Genomic DNA, 26,801 nt, shown 5'->3' with positions numbered 1-26,801 from the left:
CCCTTCTGCTGGTCTAAGGGGTTTGGTTGGTAGGGAATATGGTCGTACAATGGTGTCTAAATGCCACCTTACATTTGGGCCTACCTGCCATCACATGTATTGAGCTCTAAATGGGCTCACCAGGGCTGGAGTCTCTTTTGTTTCCCGCTGTTCCCCGCTTCCTGCTCGTTCGGCGTGCGTTCCAGCTATCTCTCCACTATTGGAAAGCAGTCTGGGTAGGAGGCGGGGCCTTGGCTGTCCGGGGCGCGCTCTGTCAGAGGTGCGAGTAACTACTCGCAGTGGATTGGCGGAGAGCAGCGCGCCCCAGTGTAGTACGCATGACGCGTACTTCCGCTTCCGGTTTCCGCATGCATGCGGAAATAGCCTATTTAAGGCTATGGATGCAGCGTTTTCGCCGCTAGACGGTCTGCCTGCGTCCCCGCACAACCTATAGCCGTGGATGGTCGACTGAGAGTGCACTACTGTGCTCTTTTCTCCCTTCCTACCGCAATTCAGGTACTGGCTATACATATACATATCTCTGTGTGTATAAAAGGTTTTTTCTCAAACTATGTTATATTTTCCTTTCCCACTGAACTTCCTTTTTTCTCTCTTCCCTCAGCTGACAACTTTTTTTTGCCAGCCTCTACTATGTACTCCTATGCGCCCCGAGAAGACCTGCGACATACTGATAGGTAGGTGGCTGTTCAGGTAAGTGTTACAGGATCTATGGGAGTGCAACCGGCTAATGGTCATAATATGACTATTTTTCAGCTCAAGAAGACGAGCCAAGAAGAAGAAGTCATCTAAAAACAGATCATCTTCAAGACATCACACATCCCGGTCGGATCATCGACGCTCAAGGAGTCGTTCTCCACGTCGGGACCACTCTTCTAGGCACCATACCTCCGAGAGGAAGGCCAGATCTCCTAGGAGGAATCCTTCTCCTCAGGATGCTTCACACCATGGAGGATGCTGGGCCTGCGGAGATACGGTTATGGAGGGGAAACTTGTCTGCGCAAATTGTTTCTCAGAGATGCCGACCGATCCAGAGCAATCATCCGTAGATGTTTCAGAGCTGATTAAAAAGGCTGTGCAGAATTCAATGAACTCTTACATATCATCTCTTCCGTCTACCCACGGGACAACTCAACCACAGACCTCGTCTGCTGGCGAAGAAGGTAGCTTTGAGACCCTGGAGACTGGTTTTGATTTCTCTCTAGTACAACCATTTGTAAAGTCGGTCAGAGAAGCGATTGAGTGGGAGTCAGAGGAAGAGACGGAGATTCTGGATCCAAAAACCAAGCAAAAGAAATGATATTATAAGCCAGTATGCGAACGCAAAAACACTTTTCCCTACATGGCTGAAATTGATGAAGTCTTCAAAGAGGAGTGGCTAAAGTTGGAGAAGAAGCCTCCACTCGCAAACAGGCTACAGAAATTATACCCCTCAAAGAAGCAGATGTTAAATCTATTGACAACGCTCCAATAGTGGATGCGTCAGTAATACGTCTAGCCAAGCACATGACCTTGCCCCTTGAGGATGCACTATCGTTCAGAGACGTACTGAATAGAAAAACAGACATGGACCTAAGGAAAGCCTACTTGGCGGAAGGTGGTGCCTGCAGACCGGCCATATCTCTAGCCTCAGTTGGGAAGGCAATCAAGACATGGACGGAAAACATTGAATCTGCATTAAAGGCGGGCGTCGATACTGATGATATTGTATCGGCTTTGGAGGACCTGAAACTATCCGCAGATTTCGTTGGAGAGGCGGCCTTAGACGTTCTGAGATGTTCGTCCAGAGCCAGCATGGCAAAACGGGCCTTATGGCTGAAATCCTGGTCTGCAGACCCAAATTCCAGACAGTCATGGTGCAAGATACCATACGACGGCAAGTCACTGTTTGGAGACAAAATGGACACTGCAATAAACAGAGTTACGGGCGGGAAGACCGACCTCATCCCGCAGGATAGACGACAGTCCAGACAAAACCCTCCATCTTCTCAGGCGCAAAATAGATACAAGAATGCCAGATCCTATTGACCAGGTAAAAACTATAAGAGAAATTGGAGGAGCACTCAAGGTTCTTTGAATAAACTTACCAAGAAAAAGTCTGCAGAATCCACGTCCACTCAGAAAAAGTCTTTTTGACGTTTCGTCAGCCCAAGAAATTACTGTCGGTGCCAGACTCAAACTCTTCAGTCCGGTTTGGAAGGCAGAAATAAAATCTCATTGGGTGCAAAGAACAGTATCGGCAGGTCATTCTTGGTCTTTCAGAAGGACACCCAGTTACAGTTTCATTCCGACAAAAATTGCTCAATCAAGGGAGAAGGCGGACATCTTATTCTCTTATGTGGAAGAGTTGGTCGGCAAACGGGCCGTGTTACCGGTATCTTTAGAACAAAGAGGCCAGGGGTTCTATTCCCCCCTTTTTCTGGTCAGGAAAAAAAACAGGAAAATGGCGGCCAGTGTTAGATTTAAAGAGACTGAATCACTACATCGTAGTGGAAACCTTCAAGATGGAGTCGCTGCAGTCCGTCTGCAAAGCAATAGTGGCCGAAGACTGGATGCTATCAGTCGACTTACAGGATGCGTACCTGCACATTCCCATCCAGGAAGATATGCAAAAATACCTCAGGTTCGCTCTAGGAGACAAGCACTTTCAGTTCGTGTGCCTAACTTTTGGCATCTCAACAGCACCGAGGACCTTTACGAAAGTTTTAGTCTCCATAGTAGCTCTTCTGAGGATTCAGGGACTGCGTCTATATCATTATTTAGACGATATCCTACTGTTAGCAGACAATCAACAACGTCTTCTTCAGCAAAGGGATCTCCTTCTTCATACGTTGATCAGATTTGGCTGGATCATCAGCTGGGAGAAAAGTCAGCTACAACAAACCCAGGACCTTATCTTCCTAGGAGCTCGCTTTCAGACTCACTCCAACTCCATCTCATTTCCAGCGCAGAAGATTCAGGAAAGAGTTATCAACATGATGTTGAGATCCTCTACTTCGGCCAGAGACTGTCTAAGACTACTGGGTACACTGACGTCGACCATACCTATGCATCCCTGGGCCCAATACCACATGCGGGGATTTCAAGGAGGATTTCTCAGTCAGTGGGACAAAGAAAACATGACTCAATCAATTCAGATATCCAAATCAATGAAGACCAGCCTGCAGTGGTGGCTACAGGAGGACAAGATTCAGGGTCATATACAACTGACCCCGGAACAGCCGATTGTCATAACTACCGATGCCAGCAAACAAGGCTGGGGAGCTGTTTGCGAGGATCTAGTAGCCCAAGGGCGCTGGGATCGCCAGACTTTGGGGGAGACTTCGAATGCCCACTAGTTGAGAGCAGTCCTTTTTGCTCTCCAGCACTTTCTGCACAGGATCTCCAACAAGAACTGTCTTTTGAAAATAGACAACACGACAGCATTTTCATACATCCAACGCCAGGGGGGTACTCGCAGCCGCTCATTAATGTGTATAGCAGATCAGATCTTTGTCTTTGCAGAGGAAAATCTTCCTTCGTTGAGAGCGGTTCACATTCCGGGAGTATTGAATACTCAGGCGGATTTCCTCAGCCGCAAGAATTTAGACAACAACGAGTGGTGTCTGAACCAGTCTGCATTCAACTTGATATGTCAGAAATGGGGGTATCCAGAGGTGGACCTCATGGCATCAGAACTCAACACCAAATGCAGGAGATTCTTTTCGAGATTCCCCTACTGGAATGCGGAAGCAGTGGATGCCCTGACAACACCGTGGAACTTTACAATAGGTTATGCGTTTCCGCCGGTTCCTTTAGTTTACAACTTACTGAAGAGACTGCAGCAGGAGTCAGTAACACTGATAGCGGTAATCCCGGATTGGCCACGACGTCCATGGTACCCACTTCTTTTGCAGCTTGCAACACAGAAACCGCTTGTCCTTCCTCTCAGCAGGGATCTCTTGTCACAGGGACCAATCTTGCACCCAAATCCGGCTCGTTTAAACTTAGCGGGATGGAAGTTGAGAGGGGGAAGCTGGAAAGATTAGGTTATTCGGCGGAAGTAATCAGTACCCTACTGCAAGCGAGAAAACCCTCAACAAATTCTTCTTATTACCGAATCTGGAACAAATTTGTGGACTTCGCAAAAACATCGGCCTTTGATCCAACACATCCTCAACCTTCTCAAGTTTTGGCCTTCCTACAGTCTGGTCTAGTAAAAGGTCTCGGGTATAATGCACTGAAGGTCCAGATTTCGGCATTGTCCGCCTTGACAGACTACCGTTGGGCATTCCACCCATTTGTTAAACAATCTCTGTTGGCGGTAATGAAGCTGAAACCCCCCAGAAAGGCGGTCTTTCCCAAATGGGACTTACCCCTGGTCCTTGACTATCTCTCGGGAGACCCATTTGAACCATTGGAGAAAACCTCATTATGGAATCTGACATTGAAAACATCATTTCTGGTGGCAATAACGTCAGCTCGTAGAGTGTCGGAACTCCAAGCGTTATCCTACAGAGAACCGTATCTATCGTTCTATCACGATAGGGTACAATTAAGACCGGTGGACAGTTTCTTACCGAAAGTCGCCAAGACTTACCACATCAACCAGGAGTGGTCTCTTCTGGTATTTCAAGGCCAAGACGACACAACATTACACTGTCTAGACGTTTCTAGAGTGCTCAAGGCCTACATTTCAGCTACGGAGGGTATCCGAAAGACTGATCATTTGTTTGTCGTCCCAGCTGGTTATAGGAAGGGCCAAGCAGCCTCTTCTAGGACGATCGCCTCCTGGCTCGTAAAAGCAATCCAGGGTGGCTACCGAGCTATCAGTCTGTAGCCTCCCGAAAGCATAGGGGCGCACTCATCTAGGAGTATTTCCTCATCTTGGGCGGCCTATTCTAATGTGTCTGCTTCAAAAAATTGCCAGGCGGCAAACTGGACTTCTATTAATACCTTTATTTCTCATTATAAAGTTGATGTTTCCTCCTCAACTTCGCTTGAGTTTGGGCGAGCAGTAATCGCCTCCTCTATGTCAAACATGGAATACATTTCTGTTTACTTTTTTTCAGCAACAAAACGTTGTCTCCCTCCCTTATTTTTATAGCTAGTTAGATCCCAGTGTGCTGCCATGGAGGCATAAGGAAAACGGAAAATTGTATACTAACTTATCGGTAATTTTCCTTTCCTGATGCATCCATGGCAGCACACGGATCCCACCCAACTATTCGGTGAGGATCATAGTTACAAAGACAGCGAGCACCTCCTCTATTCTCTATTTAAATATTTACTGGTCCTATGGGGTAGGGGGGCGGGACCACTACCCAGTGTGCTGCCATGGATGCATCAGGAAAGGAAAATTACCGATAGGTTAGTATACAATTTTCCGTTTTTATGGAGCCTCAGCCAGAAGCCACCCATACAGATACCTTCTCACCCAGGGGCAATATCTATAAAGGATTCCAGCTATTCTGTCTGTAAGCCTGAAAATGTAAGGCAGAGCCTCAGCCTCAGGATGTTCACAGTCTGTCTTCTCTTCTCTTCTTCAAGTCAGGAAACTAGCTAACAAAACCTATCTAGAAATTTAGCCTAGATCTATTCAGTTCACAAAGTCAAATACAAAGGCTTTGGCATTTAAGCCATACCTCCCAACTTTTTCAGATGAGAAAGAGGGACACTTAAGCCATGCCCCTACCACACCCCTGATCACGCCCCTGCCACGCATCCCATGAGGATTTCATAAGAAAAATATGTTGTTTTATAATTCAAACCACACTGGCCCTTTCTATCCTGGTTCATTTTCCTTCATATTAACATTTTAATATTAGTAATATATCAATTTAAAGGATGGGAATACAGTTTAGAGTCAATAAAACACATTTTTTAGTAGATAAATATATATATATTTACATAGAAAGAGGGACAGAGTCCTGAAAGAAGGAAAAATGAAGAGGAAAAAGGGACAGAGGGACAGGGCTCCCAAAGAGGGACTGTCCCTCCGAAAGAGGGACAGTTGGGAGCTATGCTTAAAGCTTGTACACAAGCTCAACCAAACCACTTGCTTGTCGCCTAATTTTGGTCTGGCGGACAACAATTATGCATGTGCAAACGACTAGACAAGTAACTGATATCAGGGGGCGTGCCTGATCCATACAGTGGATGAACTCACAGGACTGTTGGGCTGATATTGTACAGTTGGCCACATGTGTAAAATATCGTTTGAATGACGCACTAGTTTTGAATGTCATGCAGCCCATTGTTTCACTTGCACACACAATATATAAATGGGTTGGTTATTCAGTTGGTCGGTGTGTGGAAAATACAATTAGTGTAAACGGTTTGGTCATGTCGTGGTGTCGGTCATGTTGCTGTGGTGGTCATGATGCGGTGTCGATCATGTCGTGGTGTCGGTCATGTCATAGTGTCGAGCATGTCCCGAAATTGGTCATGCAAAGTAAATGGTGGGGAGAGGCACACCTTTCCGTTGTATTCGGGTGCATAACCACAGATGTCAAGCCACATCCAATAAGCAGTCCAATGGTAGAAAAGATTTTGGTTAGCACTCCAGCTTCTCAGTGAGTAAAAAGTTTTATTCTCCGATTACATGTCAACACTTACGTTAACAATTGTTTCGGGGCCATCAAGGGTCCCCTTCTTCAAAACAGGGCAGACAAAATTGGTCATGTCCTCGTGTCGGTCATGTCGTGGTGTCGGTCATGTCACGGTGTCGGTTATGTCGTGGTGTTGGTCATGTCATGGTGTCAGTCATGTCATGGTGTCAGTCATGTCACGGTGTCGGTAATGTTGTGTTGTTGGCTATGTCCTGGTGTCATTCATGTGGTGGTGCCAGTAATGTCATGGTGTCAGTCATGTCTTGGTGTCAGTCATGTCATGGTGTCAGTCATGTCATGGTGTGAGGTCGGTAATGTTTTGGTGTTGGTCGTGCACTTTGTTGGACGTGTGTATGTATCTTTAGTGTGATAAAAATACAGCTATCGGCCATATCACTCTTAAACAATTACCAGTGGGCCTCAAGTGCCTCTGCTAGTTCCTACTAAAATGAGGCCTCTAGGAAAATTCTGCGACACCAGTGGGATTTCCACTTAAAAAACCTCTGCTGAATACTTCACTTCATTACTCTCAAGCCAGCCTTTCTAATGGTAATGTCATGTACAAGCAGACTCCCAGAGATTCAAGCCTTAAAGGACAACTGAAGTGAGAAGGATCTGGAGCCTGCCATATTTATTTCCTTTTAACCTCTTCATGTTATGAGCTGAAGGGTGTGAATGTGCTGATGTGGTTTGGCAGAATAGTTGAAAAACACCACCGCGTGCGCCGCTGTCAATCACTCACACATGGGCTGGAGTGTTCTGCGCCTGCGCTGGGAACAGAGCTGCGTCAATGGACAAAGCGCTGCACTTTCTGCAGATTGCGATTTGGCATGGGTGGGGGGAGAGGTAAATTAGGTTCCCGTGAATATGAGAGGCCAGGTTATGACCTTATTGTCATAACAATGAAAGTCTATGGGGCATTTCATACCGGTATGTCATACCGGAAGTCATGTAAGTCTATGGCGCCGCAGCTTTTCTTTAAAACATTATGGCGTTGTGCAACGCATGTGAGGAAGTGTATTTTTTTCAATACTCTTCCACGCAATTCAATTTTGGCCACAGGAAGTGAGCGCTAGAGAGCTTCACTTCCTGCCAGAAGGGGGATTACTATGCATTGCCATGGTAATCCCCCGATGGCTATTTTTAGCGGTGCACTGCAACGCTCTAATACCGCCAGTTAGCAGTGTGAAACTGGCCTAAAGTTAAACATGGAGACAGAATAGGCAGCAATAGTACAAGCTGCGATGAGCGACAAGGAAGTTAAAATATGGCGCCCCTATAAATTGCTGCTAATCGCGGCTTGTACACACTAAGGCAGGGGGGCTAGTGTTAGGCAGCGGGGGTCAGGGGGAGAGTGTTAGGCAGTGGGGGTCAGTCGTAGTTTGGGCCAGTGTTAGGTAGCAGGGGTCGGGGCAGTAGCACCCTCGACTCCCCCCACCCAGTAGCACCCCCCCCCCACACGCACACAGTTGCACCTTCCTCTCCCTTCCTCCCCACCCAATGGCACCCTCCTCCCCAACCAGTGGCACCTTCCTGCCACCCACTAGCACCCTCCTCCCCACCCAGTAGCACCCTTCTCCTCTCCCAGTTGCACCCTCCTCTCCCCTCCTCCCCACCCAGCGGCACCTTCCTCCCTAACCAGTGGCACCTTCCTGCCACCTAACGGTACCCTCCTCTTCCATTCTCCCCACCCCGTGTCACTCTCCTCCCACGCAGTAGTACCCTCCTCTCCCCTCCTCCCCAACCATTGGCACCTTCCTGCCACCCACTGGCACCCTCCTCGCCCCTCCTCCCGAGTGGCACCCTCCTCTCCTCCCCTCCTCCTTCAGGGCCCCCAACTTAACCCCCCTGGGAGGACCCGCTAGTGGTAGGGAGCCCAAGAGAAAAAATTGCTATGGGGCCAAGTATTTCTAACTATGCCCCTGGTGTCAACATCAGTCCTTGGTTACAATCCAATGAAAACATTATATCTCTTAGATTGCAAGGCAAGCCATTCAACATTAGAGTGATCCCCTCCAACAACTGAAGCTGATGAGAAGGAAGTAGAACAGTTTTATGATTTTCAATTGCTTCTGGATACACCACACAAGAAAGATATTACATACATCATAGGTGATTGGAATGCTAAAGCTGACAGCAAAAAACAAGTGGAATAACAGGCAAGTTTGGTCTTAGAATACGTAATGAAGCAGGACAGAGACTAAGGACTCTTTCACACTGGTGTGGTGCGGCATTTCATTGCAGCCTACCACTAGGGCAATGTAATTCTATGGGGTAGTTCACATTGCCTGTAGTTCGCTGTGCCAAAAGTACCCTATCTAACGCAAGCACATACCTACGTTACTGTGTGGCTCCTGCGGTGACGTGCAGCGGACCGGAAGTCTTGTAAGTCTATGGCGGCGTGCGTGCCTGCAAGTTTTTGTCAATACACTTTCGCGTCACCGATTCAGCCACAGGAAGTGGTCGCTAGAAAGCCTCACTCCCTGTATGGCCTGCTACCAGCTTCAGATTACTGTGTATTAATGCAGTAATTCCCGAAGGCCTGTTTTTGGAGGGGCGGTGTGGTCCCTGGACCGCACCGCTAATATGCAGTGTGAAACCGGCCTAATAGACATCAGTACTTATACTGATGAGTGAAGTCAAATAGGCATTAGAAGGTCTTGCTAAAAACAGTAAGTGATGGAATTCCAGTGGAACTTCTGAAAAGCTTGCATGAGAATGCTGTCAGAGTGCTGTTTGCAATTCGCCATCCGCTGGCCTGGAAAAGTTCAGTTTACATTTCAATCCCAAAAAAGGCAATGCCAAAGAGTGCTCAAATTATCGGACAATTGCCCTAACCTCACGTTCTAGCAAGATAATGCTCAAAATTCTACAAGCCAGACTGCAGAAATATGTGGAGATAGAACTGCCAGACTGCAAGCTGGTTTTAGAAGAGGGAGAGGAACACGGGACCATATTGGGACACTTGTATTTTATTAGGTAGGATGCCACATGTCCAGCCCCTGGCCACCCATGACGCCAGGTGATGCCACTTCCTCAGACAGCATCAGTGTCAGGGCGGCATCCATCCTAACCCCCTCCCCCCGGTCCCCCTCCGGTGCTCCCCTCCATGCAGAACAGCAGCAGGAAGGCACTTACGTGACGTCCAGCCGCTGGCGGGTCTCCCCTTTGATGTGCCTGCAGCCTTCAGGAGTTGTGATCTACCCTCCGTAGCCACTGCTTCCTGTTTCGGCTGCAGGAAGTAGACGACGAGCAATGGCTTTGGAGGGCAGATCACAGGGAGACCTGGTAGCTGCAGGCACATCAAAGGAGATGTGGTCATAACAAGTGCCTTGCCGCCGCTGTTCTGCATGGAGGGGGAGGAGAGCACCGGAGGGGGACCCTAGGGCAGGGAGGAGAGAAATCGGGACCCCTTCGGCAAACAGTTGCACACCCCCTTTCCTCTGCTATGCGAGCGATCATTCTGAATGGGGAGCCGCATACTCAAGTTTTCCTCAGGCGGCAAAAAATCTAGAGCTGGTCCTGCATATGTCGGGAACATTGTAAAACCAGAGGGGTTGAACAAGTCATTAATTGTGGTTATATCTGCCAGTAGCCAGTTATCTAGGTGGAGGTTTTCTATGCAAGCTGGTAGGGTGGTGATGGGGAGTGTCATAAAGATCTTCTGAACATCAGAGTGTGGGTTGATAGAACTGAGAAGTGTCTAGGTTTTTAAGGTATTGGAGACTATTGTATTATGAACTGGAGGTGGGCTCATACTTAGTAGGGCTGCTGCTGCTAGGCAATCCTTGTATGTTTATGTTCCCGAAATCCCCGCTTTGTAACTGAACCCAAATCTTGGTTCTATTATCAACCTTCCATATAGCGCTCGCTAGGTCAATGATCAACGCCCCATAATAAGCTTCTTCTACATATTTAAAAGAAACCTGAGATGCCCCCCCCCCCCCCCCCAAAAAAAAAAAATTATACAAACCTGGCTGTTCCTCCAGCCCCCTTCAGGCTGTCTTCCCACGCCACCTGGATCTTCTGCTAGGCGGCCCAGTAACTCCGATAGACAGGGTGTACTGCACATGCACGGCCCAGTCACGAACATGCGATTCATCATGCACCAGTCACCAGGAGCGATTAGGCGCAGAACGCTCCTGGCCATGGGAGGGTGACAGGAGAGCATGCGCTGCCCAACTGCACCTGCGCCTTCTGGAGACGACTTACAGGGCTGCCTAGCAGAGGATTCAAAGGCATGGGAAGACGGCGAGGGAGCGATCAGCCTGAAGGAGGCTGGAGGAAGTCCCAGGTATGTATAATTTTTTTCCAGCGTCTCAGGTACACTTTACAGAGGATGCTAATGAGTCCAGTGTTCTCCCCAGGCCCTTTTAGCCGGGTGCTCCACCCGGCTAGATTTTGTGACCACCCGGCTTTCATCGGCTCACCTCCTCACCTCCTCGTATGCTGTAAGCACAGTTGCCCTGCATTTTCAACTCGCCCCACCCGGCTACTTTTCCATCCCACCCGGCTACTATTTCATGCCACCCGGCTGGAAAAAAATTCTGGGGAGAACACTGGAGTCATTAGTGAGTAAATGCTTCCAGTGTTTGTCACTCCAGCACCAAGGCCAGCAACATCTAACTTCCCAACAATACAGAGACTCTTGTCCACAGTACCAGTAATAGATAGATAGATTGGTTTTGTACCCCAACCTTGAAAATGGGAAAATTGTAGCCTATATAAATGATCTTTTATGGACGCCAATAACAATTTAATAGGTTATGAATGGAAATGATATTGTTTCTCAAAACAACAGCTACAAATTATGCCAGATATAACTCACTCTCCCAAACACACCAGAAACAAACCCTTTCTAGAGTTATGGGGCTGTGAAAGGCCCATCTTGTTATTAGAGGGGAAAGAGGCTCTGCTGGAGGAATCTCAGTGTTTGCTATAGGCTCTATATTACCCAGGTACGCCCCTGTTTACACGTTGGATTTTTATCCTGGATATCCAGAAATTGCAATAATCAATACAGGCCAAATTTAAAACAAGCTTAGTTAGTACATTATTAGCCTTTATTATGCTAATTAACAATGCCCATTTAGGTGTTAATATTAAAACAAGGTACCAGGCTAGGTGAGGGTGACAGGTGAGGGAGACGGGGAGGACGCATTCTCAGCTATACTAATTAGTGTAGCTGCGCGGGGGTGTCGTCGGGGGCGGCGGAGATCTTCAATCAAGTTAATGAAGATCGCAAGATTAGAGGATATTGGCGTGGGACATTTCCGAGGATATTGGCGTGGGAACTTTTTTTAAAGGTACAGGTAAGTATTTATGGTTAATTTAGAATAATAAATACTTTTTTTGTCGTGTTTTTTTTCCTTTAACCCTTTGCGGAAATGGGAAAGGGGTACTTTGTACCCCTATACTCATTTCTCCTGGGAGGGAGGGGGGCGGGCATCTGAGGGTCCCCTTCTTAAAGGGGACTCCCGGATGCCACCATGACCCCCCCCCCCCCCCCCCAGGGAGTCGTCGCCTCCACCTCCTCCTGGGGCACCAGAGGTGGGGAAGAGCCCCTTGTCCATGGAGAACTTTTCTCTCCTACTCTCCTAATGTTACCCTGAAGTCAGTCTGCAGACAAAATCTAAATTTACATAATGCGTAGAGCAGCGAACGGTCTCAGCCAGGGACAAGAAAACAATCTGCCAATATGCAAATATCCACTGACTTTAAATCAGCCTATCAAAGCAGCCTCCAGCAAAAGAATTAGCAGCTGCAGCCTTAGATCAGATCAATTTTACTTCCTGGGTTAATAGAATTTTTATTTCCCTTCCATCACTAGTATCTGTCTGACAAGAAACGGGAGAGTTGCCAATGCTTGAGCACAAACAGCAATAAAGCCTGACACAGTATCTTTAGCAGCATCTTGCTGCACCCTGTCTAATGTCTCAATCAAATCATAGGAGGAGCTGCCCAGACCTGCAAGTTTAACATGAATGCGGAGAATAATAATATTCTCTCTATTACTTACCCGGTTAACCCACCAAAAATCTCTGTGACATACGAGTAGTCACCTCCTGATTTAGGAATCGCGACTCCGAGTTCTGCGTAGCACATGGAGCCCAGGGCAGAGACTCCGCCTCCGAGGACCCAGATAATTAGCGCTAGACCCACAGACCCGCTGTGTTCCAGGACGCCCTTTGGGGAAATGAAGATACCCGATCCAATAATATTACCTGAAAGAGAAAGAGATAATGTGTTACAACAGTATGAGCTGGCTTCGTTTATAATAACTACAAAGTCTCCAACAGGAAACAGGAAACTAATCTGCTTCTAACTGTCACAGGCTTCTGAACGTAGGACACTAAGTATGCATTTCCACTCAACATTTTCTGATCTGGTACGCTGTTTCCCTGAAAATAAGTCCTAGCATGGTTTCTCAGTATTTTTGTGGATGCCGAGGATTTAAATTTCATTCATTGATTCTTGTTTGAGAAATTAAAACTGCTTTACACTTTGCAAGCCAGGCTTCACAAACCTTAAAGTGTTGGTCACTGGGTAACTATGGTTCTAAGGTTAACAAAAAAAAGAAGGGGCCATCTCCCGCATAGAGGGACACAAACTGAGGTGTGAAGTAAAGATGACCTTTCTTAGTTGCGATAGCACTGTGGTATTTTCCTGAACTAGGCTGGCGGAAACACGAGAAGCTGCCTGAGTTGTTACATTTTCTCCTCCAGAGCGTTACAATAGAAGAGGCAGCCCCAGCATCCCTTTAGATGTGCACTTTTTTTTTAAACTGGCTCTGTTTGCCATGAATCTGCACTGAATCTGTATATTAGTCTTTCTAAACAATCTATTTAATTGCCACAGCTTAGAATAACTTCAAGAAATGTTACACATGCAGGCTTTCTGATGTGAAATATATCTAAAAACAGGTACCCAAGGGGTTAAAAAACACAGCCTGGGTATTCTGGGATGCCTTGTTTGCTCTGCTCTCACTGCTGCTGCCTGGGAGGTCTCTCTCCATTAACTTAGCTGTTATCCGCATGCTTATCCAGTTTTTAACCTCCTTGGCGGTAACCCCATGTGTGACATGGAGTAAGCCGCCGGAGGGTGCCGCTCAGGCCCTGCTGGGCCGATTTAGATAATTTTTTTTTTTTGCTACACGCAGCTAGCACTTTGCTAGCTGTGTGTGCATAACGATCGCGACGCTACGTGCCGATTTGCCGCTATCCGCTGCCCCCCCCCCCAGACCCCTGGCCAATCAGTGCCAGGCATCGCTGAGGGGTGGATCGGAACACCCGCTGACGTCACGACATCGATGACGTCATCATGATCGTCGCCATGGCGATGGGGAAGCCCATACAGGGAATCCCGTTCAGAACGGGATTCCCTGCAGGGTAAAAGTGCCGGCGGCGACCGGGGGGGGGGGGGTGGGAGGGATAGCAAAGGGAGGGGGGAAGCATGTAGCTAGCACGAAGCTAGCTACATGCTTTAAAAAAAATAAAATAAAAAAAAAAGTGCTGCGCTGCTTCGAAAAAGCCACACTATAGGTGGCGAATCGCGATAGCGGCGGTGGGGACCCGTGGAGACATTACACTGGTAGGATCTTATCCATCACCATTCACTATTTCAGCACTTGGTTCTGCCTCTTTTATCATTCTCATTCACTTATTTTCCTTGTGCACATTCCTATGTGGTCATTATCTGATTGGCCTTTGGCCGTTCTCTATTACACATTTTCATAGTTCAGGGGGTTGCTTCCCTCTTTCATGTTACCCCATTTTCTATATTCCTTTTTTTCTACTTCTACTGGTCTCATGCGTTGACTTGGGACATCTATTGCACATGCATATATTTGATGTCATTGTATGTGTTACAATAGCATTATGCACTCCTAGTGCCATGCACAGATTGTTTGAGAATGATTATATTCTTTATTAGCACTTTATATGTCCGCCAGTTCTCCGATATTGTGGGTTTATATATTCCCCCATCATGTTTTAATAGTTTTTAATGTCTGTAATTTCAAATAAAGGATGTATTATTGTATTTGATAACTTCTGTTCTGGTGCGGTTATTTTGAGGTCATTGCTTTTGTTGGTTTTGGTATATGATGCTCAAACCATATGCATCTGAAAAAATGACCTTAAAGTGAACCTCCAGACTAAAAATCTACTCCGCAGCACTGAAAAGGCTTGGTGTTTCTTTAACAGTTTCACAGCATCAGAACTTTGTTTTTCTAACCCAAGCTTCATTTTTAGCTGCACAGAAGAAAACTGACGCTGTGCACAGCATGATGGTATTTCTCATGTTGTTGTTCTCCTTCTGCTGTTTTAGTGCAAATTTGTTTTTTTTTATTTTGAATTTGAGATTTGAAGCCCTCCCAGCACAGCTGGGAGGGGTGATCAGGACACAGGACAGTTGGAACTGTGTCTCATGCTCCCTGTCACCTCCTTTCAACCAAAAAGATGGCTGCCTCCTTGAAATCACAAACATTTGCCTTTTAAAACAGGGTGGGTAAGACACACACATTATTATATCTATTTTAATTAATATAACTAATATAACTTAATGACAGTATGTTTGTTTAGTCTGAAGTTCCTCTTTTATTGTAAATGCAATATAAATAATATATACAGAAAGTTATTAAAAGTAACAATTATAGAGAAGGTAGCTACAGGTAAAATAAAAGCTCAAAAACAAAGAAAATGAATACTTAGATATTTTGGGAGAAAGATGTATTTTGTGTGGAAATCCAAGCAAAATAGAGGGTTCCGTTGTTTCAAAAGTTCAGTCAAAATGGAGGCCAGCGATGTTACAAAAAAGGGAAGACTGTTATCAGATCTCAGTTCTTTGCTTATATAGGACCCAGCTCTTGAGGACGGAACTCAGGGCCTACCCCTGGGCTGGAGCCTGTGCTGTTATCTTATTTGGGAAGAAATCTTAAATCCTAAATATGTGACATTTCTATAAATCAAACCACGTTAATTGTACACAAATAATAGTAGCAAATTCACAATCCCTAAAGAATATGGATCACATTAATACCAGATATGAATAGTGTGTGACATTCCTTTCCTGAGAAGTTTAATAATGGGGCTGCGGCTTACCTCAGCTCCCTGAAAGTCGTGCCAAAACGTCCAGCAGGACAGAATTGAATGATAACAAGGCATAATTATACTCTGCAGAAAGTATGTGATATCCTGAGGGTTAACCCTTTCTCCTGCTACCTAATGCCAATAGGAGTCAGGAAGGTGGCAACCCCAGGACTGCTTAATGCCGAAAGACGTCAAGAGTGGTGGGCGGGGATTTGCAGGGAACGCGCGTGCATGTGTGATCGTTCCCTGCCGTGTCACACTGGTGGCATGTAAAGGGGGGAAGATTCATTTGCGTTTTTTGGTTGTATGGCTCTGCAGCGAGCTTTTAAAGCTGCAGAGCACTGAATTGTAAAAAATCGCCTGGTCTCTAGGGGGTGTAAGCCTGTGGTCCTCAAGCGGTTAAGCACATTTGATTAATTTAATTAGCCTAATGGTGTTGGCTAAAAAACAACAATGTAGATACTTTGGAGGTATTTTTGATTTTTGTGAGTTGCTTGTTAAGAGGTCTATACTGCTTACACTTTTGAGGATGCTTATCTCATTTAAGGATCTGTGCAACGTAGTAGCGGCTGCGCTAGAGAAGTATTGCGTTTGCGCTATGTCACTATCGCGCAGCATTTAGAAGGATCGGCCAGAACTAAAGAGCGCACACTAAGCTGACAGGACCACATGTAGTGTGCATGTGCTAATTCATCCTCTGCTGCTTGTGCTTGGTAGGTTTACCGCATTTTGATGAATCCACCTGGTTGTTCCATTTTTGTAGATAGATTGCTATTTTAAGCACTATGGTATTCATATTTTTTTCAATCCAAAAAAGGTATTTTTGGATTCTGTACAGGCTTTAAAGGATACCTGAGGTGACATGTGACATGATGAGATCGACATGGGTATGTGCAGTGCCACTGCCTAGTACACAAATATCTATGCTGTATTCCTTTTTTTTTTCTTTCTCTGCCTGAAAGAGTTAAATATTACGTATGTAAGTGGCTGACTCAGTCCTGACTCAGACAGGAAGTGACTAAGTGTGACCCTCACTGATAAGAATTCCAGCTATAAAACACTTTCCTAGCAGAAAATGGCTTCTGAGAGCAGGAAAGAGATAAAGGCCCATGGCCCAACTACAGACCTGTCTGGAACCACCCCCTTGCACCTAGACCGGAAGTGCATCCGGAATCTGAGCAGCAGCAGCCACTGAATGTTATAGTGCAGCTGCCGCCTGCTCTTGTGTGTGCGCAGCAGGGGGGCCTGGGGCCCGCCAGCCGTGTGTGTGGGGGGAGCGCTGTCGCCCTCCCGATTGCGGGACCCCCCAGCCAGGTGTACAACTTCTTCCCCGCAGCCCCGCAGTCTCCCGGAGGCAGAGCAGGGCTACGGCAAGATGGCTGCCGAAGCCCTGCTCTGGAGACTATTCATGTCTCCAGTACAGGGCTTCGGGAGCCATCTTGCTGTAGCCCTGCACTCTGCCTGTCAACGCGGGAGATGTGCTGCTGGAGGATCCTCGGGGAGCTGCGAGCCAGATGCCAGGAGAGGAGAAGACTTCTGCCAGGTAAGTGAATTGTTTTTTTTTCACAGGTGCATTTTTTTCTCTAGTGTCTGCTGCCCACATTGTGATTTTCAGGTGTCTGCTGCCCACATTATGATTTTCAGGTGTCTGGTGCCCACATTACGATTTTCAGGTGTCTGCTGCCCACATTACGATTTTCAGGTGTCTGCTGCCCACATTACGATTTTCAGGTGTCTGCTGCCCACATTGCGATTTTCAGGTGTCTGCTGCCCACATTACGATTTTCAGGTGTCTGCTGCCCACATTACGATTTTCAGGTGTCTGCTGCCCACATTGCGATTTTCAGGTGTCTGCTGCCCACATTACGATTTTCAGGTGTCTGCTGCCCACATTACGATTTTCTGGTCACTGCTGCCCACATAGTGATTTTCAGGTGTCTGCTGCCCACATTATGATTTTCAGGTGTCTGCTGCCCACATTACAATTTTCAGGTGTCTGCTGCCCACATTACGATTTTCAGGTGTCTGCTGCCCACATTACGATTTTCAGGTGTCTGCTGCCCACATTACGATTTTCAGGTGTCTGCTGCCCACATTACGATTTTCTGGTCACTGCTGCCCACATTGCGATTTACAGGTGTCTGCTGCCCACATTATGATTTTCAGGTGTCTGCTGCCCACATTACGATTTTCAGGTGTCTGCTGCCCACATTACGATTTTCAGGTGTCTGCTGCCCACATTACAATTTTCAGGTGTCTGCTGCCCACATTACGATTTTCAGGTGTCTGCTGCCCACATTGCGATCTTCAGGTGTCTGCTGCCCACATTGCGATTTTCAGGTGTCTGCTGCCCACATTACGATTTTCAGGTGTCTGCTGCCCACATTACGATTTTCGGGTGTCTGCTGCCCACATTGCGATTTTCAGGTGTCTGCTGCCCACATTACGATTTTCAGGAGTCTGCTGCCCACATTACGATTTTCTGGTCACTGCTGCCCACATTGTGATTTTCAGGTGTCTGCTGCCCACATTATGATTTTCAGGTGTCTGCTGCCCACATTACGATTTTCAGGTGTCTGCTGCCCACATTACGATTTTCTGGTCACTGCTGCCCACATTGTGATTTTCAGGTGTCTGCTGCCCACATTACGATTTTCAGGTGTCTGCTGCCCACATTGCGATTTTCAGGTGTCTGCTGCCCACATTACGATTTTCAGGTGTCTGCTGCCCACATTACGATTTTCAGGTGTCTGCTGCCCACATTGCGATTTTCAGGTGTCTGCTGCCCACATTACGATTTTCAGGAGTCTGCTGCCCACATTACGATTTTCTGGTCACTGCTGCCCACATTGTGATTTTCAGGTGTCTGTCTGCTGCCCACATTATGATTTTCAGGTGTCTGCTGCCCACATTACGATTTTCAGGTGTCTGCTGCCCACATTACGATTTTCAGGTGTCTGCTGCCCACATTACGATTTTCAGGTGTCTGCTGCCCACATTACGATTTTCAGGTGTCTGCTGCCCTCATTGCGATTTTCAGGTGTCTGCTGCCCACATTACGATTTTCAGGTGTCTGCTGCCCACATTATGATTTTCAGGTGTCTGCTGCCCACATTACGATTTTCAGGTGTCTGCTGCCCACATTACGATTTTCAGGTGTCTGCTGCCCACATTGCGATTTTCAGGTGTCTGCTGCGCACATTACGATTTTCTGGTCACTGCTGCCCACATTGCGATTTTCAGGTGTCTGCTGCCCACATTATGATTTTCAGGTGTCTGCTGCCCACATTACGATTTTCAGGTGTCTGCTGCCCACATTACGATTTTCAGGTGTCTGCTGCCCACATTGCGATTTTCAGGTGTCTGCTGCCCACATTGCGATTTTCTGGTGAATGCTGCCCACATTGCGATTTTCTTGTGACTGCTGCCCACATTGCAATTTTCTGGTGACTGCGGCCCACATTGCAATTTTCTGGTAACTGCTGCCAACATTGCGATTTTCTGGTGTCTGCTGCCCACATTACGATTTTCTGGTGACTGCTGCCCACATTGCGATTTTCTGGTGCCTGCTGCCCACATTACGATTTTCTGGTGACTGCTGCCCACTTTACGATTATTTTCTGATGACTGCTGGCTGGCGGCTGCTGCCCACATTGCGATTTTCTGGAAACTGCTGCCCACATTGCGATTTTCTGGTGTCTGATGCCTACATTACGATTTTCTGGTGACTGCTGCCCACATTGCGATTTTCTAGTGACTGCTGCCCACATTGTGATTTTCTGATGACTGCTGCCCACTTTACGATTATTTTCTGGTGACTCCTGCCCACATTACAATAATTTTCTGATGACTGCTGGCTGTTGCCCACATTACGATTATTTTCTGATGGCTGCTGCCCACATTACGATTATTTTCTGATGACTGCTGCCCACATTACGGTTTTTTTCTGGTGACTGCTGCCCACTTATGATTATTTTATGGTGAAATGCTGCCCACTTTACGATTATTTTATAGGTAAATGCTGCACACTTTACGATTATTTTATGCTGAAATGCTGCCCACTTTACGATCATTTTATGGTGAAATGCTGCCCAATTTACTATTCATTTCTGGTGAAACATTGCTGCATTAGGATTATTTTCTAGTGAAACATTGCTGCATTAGGATTATTTTCTAGTGAAACATTGCTGCATTAGGATTATTTTATAGTGAAACGCTGCCCCATTACGATTATTTGGTGCCTATGGGGAGGGCCCCATCCTCATTTTCGCAGGGGGACCCAGTGATTTCTAGTTACGCCCCTGGGGGAGGGTCTCTCTGACTGGCGGTATGAGAGCGGGGGTACTAAGGGGGCGGCGCAGAGATACATTACCTTTCTCGGCGGCGGTCATGGCGTCCCAGGTCTCCATGGCTAGTTGGCTACCTTTCATCCTGGCTCTAACGTGACGTCACCACGCCATCCAGCCGCAGCAGCCACGCTCCCCTTCCTGAAGGCCATTGGACATCAGAGTATGCATCCATGGAGAGAGAAGTACTGCTGCTGGATGAGCTGGAGTCTGGAAAAGGCAAGTGCAGCCAGGGCTCACTGAGAGGCAGGGCTGGGGGGGATATTTGGAAGCCAGCTATATATACAGGGGGGATCTGACTATATACACTGGCTATATGCAGGGGGATCTGACTATATACACTGGCTATATGCAGGGGGATCTGGCTATATACACTGGCTATATGCAGGGGTATCTGGCTATATACACTGGCTATATGCAGGGGGATCTGGCTATATACACTGGCTATATGCAGGGGAATCTGGCTATACACACTGGCTATATGCAAGGGGATCTGTCTATACACACTGGCTATATGCAGGTGGATCTGGCTATACACACTGGCTATATGCAGGGGGATCTGGCTATATACACTGGCTGTATGCAGGGGGATCTGGCTATATACACTGGCTATATGCAGGGGGAGGCATCTGGCTACATACAGTGGGTATATGGGTATATACAGGGGGGGATCTCTGGCTATATATACAGGGGATCTGACTATATACACTGGCTATATATACAAGGGGGATCTTGCGAAATACAAGGGGGAATGTACTGAACGGGGAGTCATCTGGCTATATACTATAAATGGGGATCATGTGGTTACTTATACTAACTAGGGGGCCTCATCTGGCTACCTGTGTGATAAATGGGGGTCATCTGGTCATACTAAAGAGGGGTGGGGTAATTTTGTCATCCATAATAAAGGGGGGTTATCTGGCTACTTAATCACTGCCACATTATATATATTTTGGCGAAACACTACTGCATCATGTGTATTTTGTAGGGAAACACTGTGCATTGTGTGTATTTTGTGGAGAAATGCTGTGCATCATGTGGATTTTGTGGGCAAACGCATGCGCGGTAGTGTGCGGCTTGCCAAAAGAGACCTATCAGGAATCCCCCCCTTGAAAATCCTGGATTTGCCCCTGCCTCCACAAATGTTAAACTTTTTAAGACATTTTTATTCTTCTGGTGCCTCTGTATCCCTGTTACATTTTACAGGCTTTACAAGTCCAACTTACGTGGCTAAAAATCCTATTTATAATATTTGCTCATCAGACCTAGAGCTATTGAGTTGCGTGAGATAATACCACTGGTCAGGGCTGCTGCTTGGTTTACATAACTCGTTTCACATTGCAAGGGGGTGGGGCATAGACACACCACTGAGCCAGTCTGCTCTGAAGGTCTGCGCCACAGGAAGCAGCCAGTGACCGGGGGGCTGGTACTCATATAAAGGGGAAAATACTTGGATTCAGCTAATCAAAAAGCTTATAGATAGATAAGCCTAGTACACAAATCCAATTTTGATTGGCCAATGACTGACCAATATTTTACCACCTCTATATAGTGTGATGGTCAACAGGTTTTGAATACTATAAAGGGATTGAGCAGGTAATGTAACGATCGGTGTAACACAGAGAGAATTTGATTATTGGTGATTTGCAGTATCACCAAAAATGCAGATATATACCTGATTATTGATGATCTGCAGTATCACTGATAATCAGCTGTATCACTAACCTCTGGATACCTGAGTAATATGAGTGTTTGGTGCAACAGTAGTACTTTGAGTAATGCACCTGCTGGGCAGGTGATATTAGGCAGTAAAGAAACACTGCTCTGAGAGCACAGGAACCTTCCAGCAGCCTGAGACTCTCCAAGGGGTGGAGTCAGGCTGGAGACAGGAAGGGCCAGAGAGTGAGTGACACCTGAAGGTGGATGTCACTATCTGATCAGGAGACTATCTCTTAAGGGGAGAGATAGCTCTCGAGGTCGGACACGCCTGGTCGGTAACACACGGACAGATAAAGTACAAAGATAGAAGGCTGATTCGGTATCCAAGGCAAGCAGGGTCTGGCAACGGAATATCAGAAATGCGAGGTACCGAATCAGAGGACAGAGGAGTAGTCAAGAAAGCAATAAGTCATAACAGATATCAAACAATGCCTAGTCTTGGGTGTAAGCTCCGTGATAATCAACACCCTGGAACTAGTCTGATATATATATATATATATATATATATATATATATATATATATATATATATATTCATATATATATATATATATATATATATATATAACAGAATGGTAACACAAGTCCCTAGACTTAGGTGTGAGGTCCTTGATCATCAACACCCTGGAACTAGTCTGAATAATAACAGAATGGTAATACAAGTCCCTAGACTTAGGTGTGAGGTCCTTGATCATCAACACCCTGGAACTAGTCTAAATAATAACAGAATGGTAATACAAGTTCCTAGACTTAGGTGTAAGGTCCTTGATCATCAACACCCTGGAACTAGTCTGAATAATAACAGAATGGTAATACAGATTCCTAGGCTTGGGTGTGAGGTCCTTGATCATCAACACCCTGGAACTAGTCTGAATAATAGAATGGTAATACAGATTCTGACAAAAGGTCTGAGTGCTACCACGAAGTGATCGCAACGGCAGACAACCAGTGAATGATCAGCACCCAGTATATATAGTACAGCGCTATCCAGCGCCTCCCCCAGTGCTGGACCAATGAGAACTGGTTGCAACGTCAGCTGACCGGCTTGGTCAGCTGACACGCTTCTGGCTGTCATAAAAGTTCTGCCTCTGAGCGCGCGCGTACGTCCTTCTGAACCTGTGTGGACTATCAGTCCCAGCCACACCAGACATGTGTTGTGAAACACCCGCCGCGCTGGACGTGGAACCAGCCGCACCGCTATCAAAGCATGCAGCGGTTTCTCCGCGTTCGGCCATACTATTAGATGTAGGCCCACGCTTGCAAACCACCGCGTTGAACGCGGAATCAGCCGCCTTGTTCTGAGCACACGCGGCGGCTTTTCCGCGTTTTCTCACAGGTAAACTCTCATTCTATATGGGGATTGTAAAAATGGTCAGTGATTGGCTAATCAGAATTGAAAGTGGATAGCATGCTTTAGTACCTAGAGTGGACAAAAAAAGCCTGGTACACACATTAAATTGTGATTTACCAATGATTGGACAATCTTACCACCTGTATTATGAAAGCTTATATATTTTGACTGTAAAAAATACATTGTCCATCAATTTTAACCTACACCGTTTTCTCACAGTATTTAAAATGACCCTTATACTATGGGGAGGAGGTAAAGTTGGTCAGTGATTGGCCAATCAAAATTGAAGGTGTATGCCAGTCTTAAAGCGGATCCGAGATGAAAAACTAACTATAATAAGTAACTTGTCTATATATATTTATCTAAAGTTTAGATAGTTAACACAGCAAACCTAACTGCAAAAAGCTTCAACATTTTATGTTTATTTATTCCTGTGATACAATAAGGGCAGTCATGTTCTGTTTGTCACATTGTCACAGGGCTGGAGATGCTATCAGCTTGCCTGTGTGTAAATTCACTCCCCGCTCCTCCCTCCTCCCCTCTGCCTCTGAACTCTCTGGCTAGTAACCTCCTCCTCCTCCTGCCCACACTGAGCTCCCATAAGCTCTTGCTACAGTGCCAAGGCACTATGAAAAGCTGTGGGCAAGGCTTGTTCAGTTTATAGGGAATTAGAGCATTAAAACAAAAAAAAGTATTTGGCTTGTGGAATGCCCTATAAACTATGTGAAAGGAACACAATTATGCAATGAGTAAAAGTTTATCTCGGATCCACTTTAAAGATACTTATAGATGGGCAATCTTTGTTGTTGGTGATCGTCTGGTAAGGGGGAGAGGGCAAAGGTTAGCGTTTCTCTCAATGAAGAACAATTAGCTTGTTTGTCACCTGTCATTTAGGGATCCATCACGATTTAGCTAAGTGACACGGCACAACCGCTGTACGGAGGTCAGATTTTTCCATAAGAGGATCACGAATGATCATCTCCATCGATACTCCCACTAACACACGCTTCAGCAATGCTGCTTCAAAAAGTGCCTGGGGTTGGGACAGAGAGGCCCAGGGGGCATTCCCGATGTGACTTGCATGTCTGATGATATCTGTGATCAGTGTGGGCCGCATTCAGGCCCCGGGGCTGCTTTGCATTTTAAAGGAAGCGTTTAGACTGGCCGACTTCCTCTGATTGAGTGTCAGCCATGTAGCCTAGCAGAAGCAACACTAGATAGACTTAAAACAAGGGCCCTGCAGAAGGGGGGACCCCCAGAACAGCACATTCTGCTGCCGGAACATCACAGAAAGGCCAGCATGACACGCAGGGACAATGAGAGTTTGTCACAATGTCTCTGGCACGCACTGGCTGTGGGGAAATCCCATCGGGACAGGGCACAACTTTTGTATTATCCAGCAGAAGTCTGACACCCCTGCCACGTTAAGCGCCGTTTCCCTTCCCCAGGCAACCACTTCCACAAGCTGCGCCCCCTCTCCTTACTCTGCGAGTGCTCCTTGCTTGGCATGCAGAAAGGCAGACAGACATAACACTTGTGCGAGAGGAAAGTCAGCCAGGTCCAGGAGACACGGCCAGAAAGTCCTTACAGGAAACCCAACCTCTCACCAATAACAACATTATCATCTCAAAGTTTTCTGATTACCAATAACAACATTAGTCTTTTTACAATTTAAAGGGCATGCTTCTATAACATTAATAAGCAAAGCCAAATTGGAGTTTGAATGATAGCGCTTGATTGATTTGGCTTCTCTTACGGTATGTGAGGAGCTGCTGGCTGCTGTTGTTTACGTGAATCTTCCCTGAAGGATAACTAAAATGAGAGGGATATGGAGGCTGCCATATTTATTTCCTTTTAAAGGACACCCGAGGCAAAAATAAACAAATTAAATAAACAATTGTATCTATCTTCCTTCTCTTAAAAATTACTATTTTAAGATATTCCACCATTTTATTTTATATTCAAATCTACTTTTTAAGTCTTAACTGTTTGATTGTTTTTGCTCAATGACACATTCATTGAAGTATGCCAGAGCTAAAATCTATGAACTAATGACCCTTTTGATATCTTTCCTGCTCTCAGAAGCCATTTTCTGCTAGGAAAGTGTTTTATAGTTGGAATTTCTTATCAGTGAGGGTCACACTGTAGTCACTTCCTGTCTGAGTCAGGACTGAGTCAGCCACTTACATACCTGATATCTAGTTTTCAATATTTTTTATTGGAATTTCAAATTTTTAACAAATATGCTATTGACAAATCATGTATATAAAAAAAACAGAGATATACTTAATACATAATAACATTCTTTGTTTAAACAAATAATATAAAATAACCTGTACAAAAGTTATGTTGAAATTTGAACAGAAATACCTTTAGTAAATGACATAGCTTGAAATAGATACATCATAAATGTTGAGTTTAAAAAAAATTATAATTAAACTATATCAGACAATTTCCCTTTGGTCTTTTATTATACCCAATATTATATATATAAAAATATTAATCATATCTTAAATTTATGCTACCTTAGTGTGAAGTGATCCTGTAATGGTGTAAATGTTAAGATCTTGTTTATACAGATTTCCCAAGGAACAGAACCTCTGGAGAATGGGGGCATCAACTACTACTACTGAGACTCCAGAGAACGCGTCCCTGTTCTATCTCCATGGTTCACTTATGTTACACCATCACTATATAGATCCAAGACTCTAATTCAAAATAACCAATAATCAAGATATGATCCCATAATTATGAATGTCTTATACATTACAAGATTTAGCTTCTAAGGGTACAATGGTTAATTTGCATATATTCAGCAGTGATGCCTTGGGAACATACCTGATATTTAACTCTTTCAGGCAGAGAAAGAAAAAAAGGAACACAGGCACAGCATAGTTATTTGTGTGCTAGTCACTGTACAGTGGCTTGCAAAAGTATTCGGCCCCCTTGAAGTTTTCCACATTTTGTCCTATTACTGCCACAAACATAATTCAATTTAATTGGAATTCCACGTGAAAGACCAATACAGAGTGGTGTACACGTGAGAAGTGGAACGAAAATCATACATGATTCCAAACATTTTTTACAAATCAATAACTGCAAAGTGGGGTGTGCATAATTATTCAGCCCCCTTTGGTCTGAGTGCAGTCAGTTGCCCATAGACATTGCCCAATGAGTGCTAATGACTAAATAGAGTGCACCTGTGTGTAATCTAATGTCAGTACAAATACAGCTTCTCTGTGACGGCCTCAGAGGTTGTCTAAGAGAATATTGGGAGAAACAACACCATGAAGTCCAAAGAACATACTAGACAGGTCAGGGATAAAGTTATTGAGAAATTTAAAGTAAGCTTAGGCTACAAAATGATTTCCAAAGCCTTGAACATCCCACGGAGCACTGTTCAAGCGATCATTCAGAAATGGAAGGAGTATGGCACAACTGTAAACCTACCAAGACAAGGCCGTCCACCTAAACTCACAGGCCGAACAAGGAGAGCGCTGATCAGAAATGCATGGTGACTCTGGACGAGCTGCAGAGATCTACAGCTCAGGTGGGGGAATCTGTCCATAGGACAACTATTAGTCATGCATGGACAAAGTTGGCCTTTATGGAAGAGTGGCAAGAAGAAAGCCATTGTTAACAGAAAAGCATAAGAAGTCCCATTTGCATTTTGCCACAAGCCGTGTGGGGGACACAGCAAACATGTGGA

At 45.7% G+C, this 26,801-nt stretch overlaps 1 protein-coding gene across 4 annotated transcripts in view; it reads right to left on the bottom strand.

The window, feature by feature from the left end:
• The window catches only part of SLC7A10 (solute carrier family 7 member 10), a 336,986-nt gene that overhangs the window by 58,198 nt on the left and 251,987 nt on the right, over positions 1 to 26,801 (bottom strand). For all 4 annotated transcript variants that reach the window (XM_068260586.1, XM_068260587.1, XM_068260588.1 and 1 more), the window contains one exon: positions 12,607 to 12,811. In XM_068260586.1, the coding sequence (XP_068116687.1) occupies positions 12,607 to 12,811 (205 nt within the window). The remainder of the gene's footprint in view (positions 1 to 12,606; positions 12,812 to 26,801) is intronic.

Source organism: Hyperolius riggenbachi, chromosome 11, assembly GCF_040937935.1.
Source record: "Hyperolius riggenbachi isolate aHypRig1 chromosome 11, aHypRig1.pri, whole genome shotgun sequence".
In the NCBI taxonomy this organism is placed as follows: Eukaryota; Metazoa; Chordata; class Amphibia; order Anura; family Hyperoliidae; genus Hyperolius; species Hyperolius riggenbachi.
Note: the sequence above shows the minus strand (reverse complement) of the source record. Positions and strands in the feature narration are given on the sequence as shown.